Source organism: Lissotriton vulgaris, chromosome 5 (assembly GCF_964263255.1).
Source record: "Lissotriton vulgaris chromosome 5, aLisVul1.2, whole genome shotgun sequence".
NCBI lineage: Eukaryota > Metazoa > Chordata > Amphibia > Caudata > Salamandridae > Lissotriton > Lissotriton vulgaris.
In genome coordinates this window covers 1,554,802,757-1,554,816,404 of record NC_141693.1, presented here as the reverse complement: position 1 = coordinate 1,554,816,404, position 13,648 = coordinate 1,554,802,757, and the positions used below count along the sequence as shown (strand labels likewise).

The following is a 13,648-nucleotide window of genomic DNA, read 5'->3' as shown; positions in this document are numbered from 1 at the left end:
GTTGGAGGTAGTATAATGGAGTATTAGGAGAGACGAGAGATTGGATTGACGGTAGTACTACTAAAGTCCTAGGACTATTCAGGAAAACAAACTTACTGTTAAACCCCCACCCACCAGACTGAAAAGCAGTAAAAACCAGGTATGGTCAGATAAAGTTTCAAAAAGTATATTTTTATAGCCCTAACAAAAGAATCTCCCGCAAGACCCTCCCTAACCCCAACAATTGTCCTTCAAAAGTCCCCAAAAATCCCAACTCCCAATTCCCACCCCCCAAAAGTCTCTAAAAAAGGGGCAAGGGACACTATGGCAGGGTGCTGTTGGAATTAGCAGCCAGGGCATCATGCTCCTTGCGGAGGGTGGCAAGTTCGAAGCGGAAGCCCTCCACCACGTTCTTATAGTTATGGACCTCCTGCTCCAGGTAGGACAGTCTGAGGGATAAGCGGCGCCGGTGTGCCTTGCAAATCCTGTGAGGGGAAGCTGCTTTCTTTGCTGCTCGGCGGTGGCGTTTGGCTTTGGTAGCCCGGCTCCGTACCGCTGGAGCACTGCGCTGGCTGGCAGCCCGCACGGAGGAGGATGCAGCTGTCCCACTGGACGTTGTTGTTGTACCAGACTGCGTCTCCTCCTCCTCCAGGGCCACCAGCCGCCGATATTCAGCGACAGTGGCATCCAGCCTCGTTGCCGGGCCATTCGAGCCAGCTCCTTCCTCCTTGATGGTGTCTTGGATTTGGAAGGAGCAACTACATGAAAAAAGAAAGACATAGTCTGTAACCAATGCTCCTTAAGATTAACACAAAATGATTGAGCAGAAAGTTGTCACAGTACAAGTAGCAAATTGAAAGTACAGTACATAACTATTGAGGACAGTATCTATGTAACCTCCGACTTTTTCACCCTTGCTCTAACATTAGTGGGAGTTTCAGGAACAAATTCTATGAGCACTATGGACTTCCATTACAGTCGACTATGACAGTACACCACTCTTATTCTTCTTCTTCTCTCTTGTTTAGGAAAATTGGTACGTTATCTTATGCAAGCCGGCATAATGCCAGCGCAGTGAACTTGCACCCGAGAAAAACAGACGCACACCATGGTGAGTGAGACAGACTTGCGTTACTGTACCGGTCCAGTACATGTAGGTGGTGAAGCTCTTACTTTTCTACTACGGGTGGCACTGAGAATACTCTGTTAAAAGGGCTACTGCTTAATTAATTTAGCTTTCACCCTACAGTGCAAATGAGTATTAGAAAAGGAAAATGAAGAAGCTAAATTATCTGATTATCTATCACTTCACATGGGATGTATTTGATGACATATGGGATGACTTTAGGTGCTTTGCTTATTATTGAGTGAACAGTGATACCCCCACACATGAATGACGTATTACTACTAAACTAAAGTTATTAAGAGAGGTAGGGAGTGTCCACCGTAATAACCGGATATATGCTGTGCTTGCAGTTGCAATACAAACTACTGCTACTATTCATGGTAGTATTTGGACAACGTTACAACTTCCACTGAAAAGCGCCCATCGCCTTTTAATAATTCGTTAAAGCATAAACCGCCGCGAGCCTCTCGGAAAATAATTTCCTCTTGGTGTCCCAGGGACCACCCGCATGGCGGTGGCATTAATTCAGATTTCCCAGTCACCTCTTTCTTCCGCGCCAACAACGCCCACTCGCTAACAGCGTGGGTTCTCCAGTCTATTGGGAAACGGAATCCGGCGCCTATGAACCTTTCCGCTCCCAGCGCGAGGCGGAGTAAACAATTCATTTATGCGCGGAGGGGGAACCAGGAATGAAAACAACAAACCTTAAATGGGGTTAAGGTGGATCGAGAACCGATCTCTCCACGGACCAACTGTCCCTTGTTATGCAGGAAACGTTTCTGTATGTTGATAAGAGTTTAATTTCCTTGCAAATCGCTATTTGGCTTCGAAGGCCGTGTTGTTGCCTGGGGCAGGTAGGATACACAAGGTACACGTGAGGTGAAGCAACAATGCCTTGCTTTTTAACCCAGTGTCTTGTGTTCGATCTCAGGCTTGGGTAGAGGCGGTGAGCAGGTGAAACGTGAGCCTGCTGTGGCTCCCCAGGGATCGCGTTCAAAAAGAGGGAAAGCACCGCTAATGCGTCAAACTGGCAACGTGATAACTTTAGTGTACTTCAGTTTATAGGATTGGGTAACTGGTACCCGTACTTTATCTTTATCTGCACGAAGCTGCAGCACCGGCTCCAAAATTGTTTTCGCTTCTGGGGATTGTTATTAATCTTATGGCCCATAAAGCTGCCCGATGAGCGAACTTAAAAAGAATGTTTATTTTTTGTTTTTATTCCAACTGGAATTTATTATACCACTTGCATCAAATGTTTTCAGCAACTTCGATGTGGGCTTCCACAGGATCGGGCCCTACGTCCCGCTGTTCTTAATCTTCCTACTTTCTGGGGCAAGACCGTCACCTCAATTACCGTAAAATTTAAAGTCCAGGTAGCGCCCGACCTACAAGGGGCCCTGCTCGGGTTTTCGACCATCATTTTAACATTGCACGCTTAAATAATCCAGGGGTATCTGGGCGAATGCCAGGATTGAATAACTTTAAAAGAAAAATATTCTTGGCCTTCGATTTAAACACTTTAAGACAAGCGAATAGTTTTTATATGTATATTGTCTATGCACTTTTGTACTGAGTTTTGTTCTTTAATGAAACAATGTGTACATTGTATGCAATAGCCATGAAGTGAGTGAAGCCTGATTATTCGACTTCCTCTGCATTCCGAAACCCTTGGCTGCCCCGCCTTCCTTCCGACCTCGCAGCTCTTCGAAACGGCCATAGAAACGACAAACCATACCAATTTTTTCACCCTTGGCGCTTTGAAGCGCCAGAATCTACTTTAAACTAATATCATTTTGTTTCCTTCTGCCATAGTCCTTGTTCTCTCTCTCATCTAAGTAATTGTATTGTTACCAAAGTATTTATTATCAGAAAACAGTACAAGGTAATAAGGTTGTACACCGGATATGTAACTTGAATGACTATATAAGTAGATGAGTGGTAGAGGTGACTAGTGATGAATTGGAAAATCCAATTAAAGTCGACTTCATCCATTCCCCCTCAGCGCTTCGATTCGCCTGTAGTTTTAACTGAGTGCTATGCAAGCTGCTTGAAACACCATGCACCCTTCACCTCCCCACCCATCTTTTAGCACTTTGAAACACCCTTATAATAATAGCACAGTCAATAAACAAGCGATCACTTGCTATGTGACATCTGGACCAGGTAGCCCCTCCCTCTTATCCATCATTGAGCCGAGTGCATGTGTAGGAGGGGCAGACTTGTGCAGTTCGTCAGAAGTAAGCTGGTTCCTCTGTCTTGACAGTTAACATTTACGCAGACGTGATTGATTACCACCGGCAGTTTGTGCGACATTGGGAGTGTGCGGGTGAGCAGTGTGTGAATGTTACGGGGCAGTGTGTGAGTGTGCAGAAAACACCACACACACATAACGCACACACAAACCACACACCTCAGTCTCTCAACACCACACACTTCTCACCACTCAACACAACACACTCACCACCACACTCACTCCCCAGGCTCACCCCCACAGACTCACCAGCACACACTCACCAGCACACAGAAAACAACACACACAACAACACACCCCCAGCCGTCAATGAATGCTTTCACCATGCACAAACACCAACAACCATCATCCATCTGTGCACGCTTTTACCAAGCACACACCCACCAGCCGTCAGTGCACCCTTCCACCAGGCACACACACCTCCAGCCGGCAGTGCACTTTTCCACCAAGCAATCGCAGTATGGTACACTTTACTTTTAAACATATTCATACAAAGCACAGCATGCCACCATTGGTAAAATTACAATTCAACCAACATACTTCCACTACACACCACATGCACACACTCCATAACACATGGCAAAAAGACATTGGCATTTACAATGCCATTAGCTCAAACTCAAATAAATCCGAGCCCGATTGCATTTCTAATGCTTGTTATTGTTGGCAATGGTCAAAGCATAAACATTTAGAATACTTGAAAAGACATTATGGACAATCCCAGAGGACTGCACTCAGTGCATAGAGTAATTGCTGACTAGAATGGGAGTCCAATGGAAATGCCAAATGTGCAATCTTAGTTAGCTACACAGACAGACTAATAAGAATAATCTAGTAATACCACACGGAGTCATAGTCGAGGCAGGATAAGAATTTAGATCCTGTCTACAAGAAGATCAAAGACGATTTTGAAAAAATCGAATGAGGAACGCTAGGAAAAAATAAGTACTCTATATTAAAATTAAAACTTACTGGGGCCAGCAAAGGAGCCCTCGCCTGCCCGGTCTTGGCCTGCATCGTCAACAGCACCCTCCTCCTCCTCCTGTGTCCTCCTCTTGCCCCTGGGGGAAGCTGATGTACAACATGAAAGAAAGAAAAACAGAAAACATGGATGATATTTCTCAACCAAATCAAACATTTCAAAAGAACTAACAAAGTAACAAAATATTTTTGCGAAATAGCAAATAGGGAACGACTCCACGGGATATATTCTTGACCAATCTCATGTGGTCGACTACGTCATTACTTTAGTATTGCTTGATTTGCGGACCGTTGAATTGGAAACTACCCTATGTAACTCACTAAACAAAGTACTAAAAAGGTTTGCCTAGGATTGGCAGGCAGCAGTCCGCAGCACGCAAAGTGACAGCCAAAGTCCATCGTGATTGAAGATCAGCGACAACACTAAAGTTTCCTACTACATTAACCAGTCATTAAAATACTCAAACTATTAATCCACCACCACTATTTCTTCTTATCGCCATGTGTACAAAGGAAGGACTGGACTTGAGTCTGTAGGGGCTGATTTAGAAGGCCCTTGCGGGTCTTTTGCTCCATTGTTGCGTGACTTTTGTGACGCAGCGACAGCACAAAAGAGGCGCAATGGTGCGGCGTATATTAACAACGTGACGCATATGGGAGATGCATCACGTTGTAAAGCCCTGCGCCAATAGGGGGCGTTCCGGCGCAAGGGAGGGCGTTCCTGCACAGGAACGCATCCTAAAAGTGGCTGAGGGAAATCTACAAGATTTCAATCAGTCACTTTGAGGACAATGATGCGTGACTCAAACCCTGCGCCTGCTTGAAGCACACGTACGGCTTGACGCAGCATTGGGGAGATAGGGCACCCCAGAGCATTGATGGAGCTGCACCATCGTTGCGACGCAACTCCAGCAATGCGCCGCCTTTACGGCACAGATGCGTAACGCTTTGGCGACGTTTTGGGCCCATTGTGCGCCGCATTGTAAATACGGCGCACCATGGGTGATGGTGGCGTGACGCACTATTACTGGCGCATCCCTGCAACTTTGCAGGGATGCGCCGGTATTTAAAAATCTGAACCTTAGTGTGTAGCATTACCCAGTTCTTTAAACTACTTATACATAATTTCACAGGCCAATGAAATTAACACAAAATCTAAAACAAATAAGCATAGTAGCAACACTACTGAGAAGAAGGAGAGCAGTGTACCTGAAATGCACAGAAGATTTTGAAATATAATTTACCTACAATGTAATGAGCAGCATTATTGCTCTTGGTAAAAAACAAAAATTTGCAATATAATAACACAGCAGGAGAAAACATAGTATTAAAGACATAGCTACTACTACTCACCAAGCCCGGGGATCTCAAGGCCAAGGAGGTCGAGCAGATCTCGCTCACGGGTCAGGACATCCGTCCAGCGGTGGGTGGCCTGGTTGTAGGTGCGCCAGACCCGAGAGTGGTGGTAAATGGCCTGGCACACCTTCTCCCACTGCTTCCGGCGCTCCCGGGCCCCGTACCCGGCACTGATCTTGCCGCCTCCCATGATGGTCCTGGGGAGGCGGCGCTGAACATAAAAAATGAGTTGGCCCACCTCCTCCGGGGTAAAGATCTCCCTGGGTACGACCTCCTCCCCCCTCAAACGCCCGCACGGGAGCCGGACACGGGGTGCGGGACCCTTCCCCTTCTCGGGATGCTTCCCGGCTCCCTTCACCATGGTCTGGGCGTAAAGGAATAAAGAAAATAGAATAGGGAAGAGAAGAAAAGAAAAGAGTTTACAAAAGTAGTTTAAAATTAACCAAAAGTAGCAGTAAACACAAAATATAGGGCTAGAAAAATAGAGGGATAGATAATAAGTAAAATAGATTAAAAAAAACTTCAAACAAGCAAAGGATGGCAGAGATTGACAGAGGATACAAAGACCATGCCCAGAACCATAGCAATGAATGAGAAACAAGATGGCCGCGCCCGTTCACGACCGCGCGGGTAAGTTCGCGCGAGATTTTCCTTGCGAACACGCGCAAAACTGTACTGGCAAGCCGCAGACTTTGCGAGATTACACTTCGCGCCCGGAAACGGAAATACGTCAGGCAAACAAGATGGCTGTGCCCTTGAACGACTGCGAGGGTAACTTCGCGCCTTGCGCTACGAGCGGCTCGCAAAAACGCACAAAACCTTGCCAACTAACACGCCGCAAAAAAAAACAAATTGCATATTCGCACGAATTTGCGGCTTCCGAATCCGATCTCGCGCGTGTTCGCGCCCCGCGAACCCCGCGAAATTGCAGAAAAACGAGTTTTTCAAAACTGAAAGCAGTCGGCAGGGGCAAGAGTTCAAACTCATCATTAGTAACAATTCCCTGTAGTGCTTCCTGACTGGGGCCCCTCCAGAATTCAGTTGCTAGTTGCAACAATTATATGACCCTGCTCTGACCCTCACAGCAGGCTCATAGAATAGCTACAAGTAGGCCACAAAGGTCCTGGGGAAAAAAATGCACTGCAACAGAAAGCAAACTTACAGATAAGGAAGCAGGTGCCAGACTGGAATTTTAAAACAGTGACACATTAATAAACTAACCCCGAATTAATTAATCTCAGTTGAAACAGGGCTGGTGTGCTTGCTTTTCCCTCCCATAATCTACAGTAATGATGAAACAGAGGGTGGCATTGATGTAACAGAGGGTTGCAGTGGTGAAACAGAGGGTGCTGGGAACCTGTGATGATGATCCAGACGTAGAAACAACATAATCGCGACTGTTGCGCGCCGAAATGTAAGTTCGCAATTGCGAACTGGTACGAAACCCTCGCGAACTGGCAGAAATCCTTGCGAACACAAAAAAAAATCCGCAAATTTGCAAAAATTCGCGGATTTTGCGAGTTCGCAAATCCGCAAAATTCGCGAACGCGAGATTCGCAAAATTCGCCCATACTTACTCACTTCCAAATCTGAATTTGGTCACAAACCTGGATTGCGATTTCTTAAGAAGTTACTGAATCACAATTTGGTGTTTGCAAGCGCAAAAATGTTTTTTTCCAAATGTACAAACAGCCTGATTGGTACAATCGGGTCATTTGCGACCCCAAAAATGTTTTGTACTTCTTGGCCCAGGACTCTCATCTGGACCTTGACCTTGATCTGTCGTGTTTATATCTAGGACCCTAATTCAATATTCCCGATTTATGCCCTTGTGAGGTTATAATCAATAATATCCTGATAAAGGCAAAAGAATCAGATCCATATTCAGTAATAGCCCATGCAGTCCAAAGCACAGCACGGCTACTCCCATCGACTCCTAGAAAGCACAACGCGTTCTTTAAACAAACCAAGCCTCCAGCAGCCCGGGAAAATCCCCCCTGCTTTTGTTTTGATTTGAACAAGAACTCCTGAAGCCCAGAAAGAACTGTTGGTTCTTAGTGACGTCTTATGTCCAACCTTACGTCAAACCCGGCACCTTCCAGGTATAAAATACCAATAGTTGCCTTAAGCAAAGACACGGTGGTTTGGAGCAGAGCGGCTATCTACTTGCCCGAGAGCCCAGCTGATGCGAGAGCCCACGGAAGCCGCCCCTCCCGTTTGACGCACTGAGAGAGACGCTTTTTCTCCAGAAGAGAAAATCCAGCTCCGGTGTTTCCAGCCTACCCTTGCGGGTTGCTGGGAGATAGAGTCCTGAAGAAAGAGATACCAGACCTCCCACATTCTATTACCAAGGTACGGAGCTGAGTAAACCCTTAAGAGAATTCTTGATGCAGATTCTTGGCAAAATAATCTTAAACCACTTAACTTAACTGCTTCTTACTAATCCCTTCCCATGTATTAGGCTTAGGTCAGGCACACCGGGGTAGGCTTAGTTAGAAGCACCAGTTGAGTACGTTAGTCAAGGTATTTGTGTATGTATATATTTTATCCATTTTAAAGTATCATATGGCTAAGAAACCACATCAATGCTTTTACAGTATTATTTCATAATACTACTTTTACTGTAGCACTTTACTTTAAGTATTGCAATTGTGAAAATTCATTTCTTTTGCATGAGAATGAAGACTGCTCAATAAATAACACCTTTTATTGAAAACGCCCGTCTCTCTATTTCTCTGCATTCTGGTGAAACTAAGTATGCACTGCTGACTGAGTGAAATAGCTGTCTATTGTTTTCACACGACTCTAGAGATACACTCTTATTCTGAGGGAGCAAAGTTGTCATGTTTATGCGGTTGTCGGAAACTGAATCCCTTCTTGTCTGAGCCAGGGAAGTTTATCCCTCCCTATTCATTCAAGAAAGATTCCAGTGACCTCTGAGCTAGCTGGCGCAAACCTAAATTAAGTTTAACATAGTCAGTAGAGACCTAGATGACCTCAGTCCTACGTCTACACTGCTGTTTGTTATTCCAATGTGCAGAGCCTATTGGGAAAATAGGAACTACACTACAGATCTACTTGTTCATTTTACCACTGACATGCAGGCCACTCTTTAGATGGCACCTGGGCTTTCCCTGACTGAATTACCACCCCCATATCAATTCTGCAAATATGGACTGACTCCTTTGCTAAGCCCTTGCTCCACAAATAATACGAGCTTCCCTTCCAGAAATTAAATAATTTCAAGGCCTTATGGATAATTTTACAAATTTCTGAATGGTTCTCCACTCTTCACTGGTATTATGTTTTGTAATGTAAAATAAACATATATAGCGCAGCTGTCACCCTTCGGGTGTCCTGGCGCTGGGACTTAACCTGTTGTCAGTGTGCATGAGGATGGCCGATCCAGAAGATATAGTGACTCAAAATTGCTTCTCCCTAGGGAAAAGCCAGTTCTTCAGTCTCTTTCTAAATGAGAGCAGGTTGTGTCTAATGTCCATGGGGAGACCATTCCAGAGCCGCAAGGTTACTACACCAAAGGCTCTCCCACCAGTTCTAGCCTTTTTAAAACTCGTAGTAGCCACCAAGTTTGTGTTTGTTGAGCGGAGATTTCTCCTGGGAGCATACCACTTACATTTTTTCTGCTAGGATTTCGGGCTAAATACATGTACTGCTCTAAACACAGTGCATAGGGATTTTAATGTTATTCTTTGATCAGTTGGCAACCGGTGGAGGTTCTTCAGAGCCAGCGATGTTGAGGACCTACGTTGCCAATTTAGCTGCTATAGTCTGAATCCTATGCAGCTTTAGTATTGCTGATTTAGGTGCACCTAGGTACAAGGCGTTACAATAATCCAATATGCTCATTATTACACACCTCACTACCTGTGACCTGGTAGTAGTGGGTAGCGGAGGGAGGATTGTTTGTAAAGCCAACTATAGGCCCTTGTATACTCTTTGTTCATCTTATGCCACGCTTCCTGTTCCACGGTTCAAGAAATCACTTTCCTTAGACAATTCTTTTGCTGTTGTTTTTTCATAGCTAGCCTCCGAAATAGCTTCCCATTCTATCTAAAAGTGTTTCCCTCATACTCATTATTCAGGAAAAATCTCTATACTGGACTTTACTCAGTTTTGTCTTTTCATCTTTTCTAGCGCTAAGAGACCCCTGCGCTTTATAAATTCTGTTTAACATAACAGAACAATTCACATTTACATTTAATTTAAAAAAAAAACAATGAAGCAGGACAGCTAAGTATATATTGCAATAAAACTACAAAGCAAACGTGGCCATTAGACCTGCACATTGCTCTGAACGACCCTTTGAGTGTATTTTGAAATACCTTGAATAGCTATTTGCAGTACCTCAGTTCGGGATCTTCTGCTTTTTTTCACAGGCCACTCCATCATCCATCATCCATCATGCATTACATCTTGTCACCCTAGCCACGGTCTGTGCTCTGCTACAACATCAGAATGGCTAAGGAACTCCCAGACTGTGAAACAATACCGGAAGAAAAACTGTCCGGCTGGCAGCTGATTGGCAGTGGCAGCTTTGGCAACATCTACCGAGTCCGGCACATGGACTGGTGCGTTGATGTGGCAGTCAAGAAGCTGAACAGGTGAGAAGGAGATGCCAGGTGCACTTATGTAGTATTAAACTGTATGCGTGGTTCCAGGTAGCCTAATAGTGTCTTAGAGATTTATAGAGGGTTTTGCAAGTTTCAGATGTGTTGGAAGAACCTGTTGGCATGCCCTAGAGTGCTATCCTGCTCAACGCTCCGCCTTTCTGATGAATTTATTTGCAGTTTGTAGAGTGCACTAATACTGAAAGGTGTTCTAAGGAGAGCACTGTATGGGAGAAACTTTATCAATGCCAGTTTTCTTACTTGCCATAACACAAAGGCAAAAGGTCAATTTTTTTCACAGGGCATGTCAGACAGGCTCCACTACAGGCACACTGAGAGAGCATACTTGTAGGGACACAAGCGCCCACAAGAAATATACAGACAGATGCACATTCACCCAGATGCATCCCTTTCAAATGCTCATTTATTTTGTTGTGTGTAATTTACAAATACAGACATAGTACAGCCCTTTGATACATGTGTTTCTGGTGGCTGAATAAAGAAGAAAATTATGAACATTTAAGGCATGTCTCATGTAGCCCCACATAAAGTATCCACAAGTATGAAGCATATTTCTTGACTATCAAAATATCTACTTTTTTAAAGAAATTGTATTTCATCCAACATAAAATCACTCTCCTAATTTCAGTTCCACTTACCAGTTCAGTTCAGTTCTTAAACTTTATTCGATTGTTCATAAAAACATCATAAAAGTATACAGAATAAAAAAGGCACTTATGAATTAATACAAGATAGGGGAATACAATACATAGTAATACTCAAATAAGTAAGAACATGGACTAGCGGCAAAGGATTTGGACCAACACTTAAAAACCATACTTTTTCTGACACATACTGATTTTAGAATAAAGGTTGCGATGAAAAAACAGATATCCGGGGTGGCAAGTGCAAATAGAAATCTCATAGCATTAGCAGTTGTGGACACTGAATATTTCTTAAACAGTGGTTTGAGGTAGAGAATACGCAAAGGTTTATACAGATGGCATATTAACATAAAGTGCAACGTGCTTTGTTTAGTAATTCCGTCACACGGACAAGGGGTGGCAGAGTATATTTTCATCCTCGGAAATGCCACCAAATTATGCACAATACCTAGTCTCAGCCTTGTTAGTACGTACTGGTGAGGCTGTCTAGTGATAACTTTTAGGTACATAGGAATCCCAGTCCCTTCTTCCTTGTTTGAAGAATAGAAAACATGGGTTGAATAATCACTAGATTGTTTGTTACGTCTGTTATTTTTATGCCTCAAAAAGACACCTTTAACCTTGTGCTTCGGTAAAACAGTGGCACACTTGGGGTCATCGTGAACATCCAGATCAAAAAGTTCCTTAAAAGATAAAATGACATATTTTAGCCACGGAATCTGGTGGGCATTATCCAGGCGTAAACAGTCTTGAATTATTCCACTGGTAAAGCCTGTTTCATCCTTTGACCAGATGGACCTCCAAGCCATTAGGGGCCTCAAACCGATTAAGTCAGTTATGTAATCCAGCCCTAGTTCTTTATGGGTCAGTTCAGTGGATGCCGAAGATGGGAGGCAGAGGAGTGTCTCTTAAGAAATAAGTTTTCCAATATTTGCAAATCCCTTTGAGGCCTGTGTCCCCAAACTTCTGAGCCATAAAGCGCAATTGATGCACACCTGTGTCGATAAATATTCAGCATGTCTGGTATGCGGCGGCTTCCCAATTTGGCAGCAAAACGATATACACTTAAGGAAGTCTTGCCCGTCCTAGCTTTAACATTGTGTTGTTCTGGGGCCCAGGATCCATCATTATCAAAAGTAATGCCCAGATAACAAAAATTATTCACAACCTCGATGCTGTTTTCCTTAAAATAAAATGATTTAAGTTGATTCACCTTTTTTCCGCATGCCATGATGAATGTTTTGGAATTATTAATTTTTAATGTCTTCCCCTGTATAAAATCATAAAAACTATTCATAAGTTTCTGCAGGCCTATGGGGGTTCTCGAAAGTAAAACGGTATCGTCTGCATAAAGCAGCACCGGGATTGGTTGTCCCTCGACTTGCGGGGCGTCAGCTTGCACGTTTTTCAATTCAAGCTCCATGGAATTTATAAACAGGGAAAAAGTAGCGGGGCCAGGACACAACCCTGTCTAATGCCGGATTTTACCCTGATCTTCCTCGTGCACTCCCCCTCATGACCGTAGCGAATCTGGGCCGATAGATTATTATAGAGTCTTGCCAGAAAATGGATTATTGCTGCCGGTGCACCCATTTCGAGTAAGGTTGACCACAACAAAGTATGGTCAACCAGATCGAAAGCACTAGAGAGGTCCGCAAAACAAAAGTAACAAAGAACCCTGTTTAGCTTTAGTGTATTTCCCTATTAAAAGATCTAAATTGATACACTGCTCAATAGTGCCAAGGCCCTTCCTAAAACCATATTGGGAGACTGCAAGGATGTTGTTGGTTTCAGCCCACTCCTCCAAACGTAGCAATAAAACCCTGCTCATGATTTTTAACGAGGAATCTAGGAGGGAGATAGGGCGGTAGTTCTTAGCCTCTCCTCTATCTCCCTTCTTATAAATTGGCAGGATTATGGATTCACTCCAGGTAGAAGGGGTAGTATCGCTAACTGCAGCATTAAACACTTGGGTCAATAGGGGGCTCCACAAGGCCAGATCTGTTTTGTATAGATCGACCGGCACCCCATCCGGTCCTGGGGCTTTCCCTCCTTTGCTGTTTCGAATTGCCATGTCAACTTCTTGAAGGGTAATCCCCAGTGATTGTTTGGGTCTGGTGGAGTTAACACTGGAGCTATCCTGAACCTTACAAGTTGGGTCAAAAATCCCAGTAAAGTATTGGACCCAACTGTCCTCACTAACTTGAGCGGTTAAAACTGGGAATGCCTCCTTCTGGAGGAAAGGGCTATTGACAGTACTCCAGAAGAGCTTACAATCCCGTAGTGCTGCCACCTTAGTCAGGTCCTCCCAAACTTGTTCTCTTAGTTCCTGTTTCCTACGCTTCAACTCGTGTTTATATGTAGCCCTCAAAAGTATTACAGCATCCCTGTCTCTCGGGTGATTAGATAGTGCCCTCTTAAGATCTTGTAGCGCGGATGTGCAGGCTCTATCAAACCAGCCTAACGTGGCCCGCTTGGTTATGCTCTTGGTGATGGTAAGGGACTTTTTAATTATATTACCAAGTTCCTCGAAGTTAGCTATAATACAACTTGGGGCGGCATCAACTTCAAGACAGCGAAATAGCACTTTGTGGCCTGCGCCCATAATTTTCCTTAGTAATTTATCGGAATTATCTCCACACCATTTAATCCGGATGCC

General features: G+C 44.2%; 1 protein-coding gene across 2 annotated transcripts in view; it reads left to right on the top strand.

The window, feature by feature from the left end:
• Window positions 1-13,648, top strand: part of LOC147715138 (receptor-interacting serine/threonine-protein kinase 3-like) — a 354,916-nt gene that overhangs the window by 34,931 nt on the left and 306,337 nt on the right. For both annotated transcript variants that reach the window (XM_086923624.1, XM_086923623.1), the window contains exon 2: window positions 10,094-10,318. In XM_086923624.1, the coding sequence (XP_086779750.1) occupies window positions 10,173-10,318 (146 nt within the window). In that variant the 5' untranslated portion in view covers window positions 10,094-10,172. The remainder of the gene's footprint in view (window positions 1-10,093; window positions 10,319-13,648) is intronic.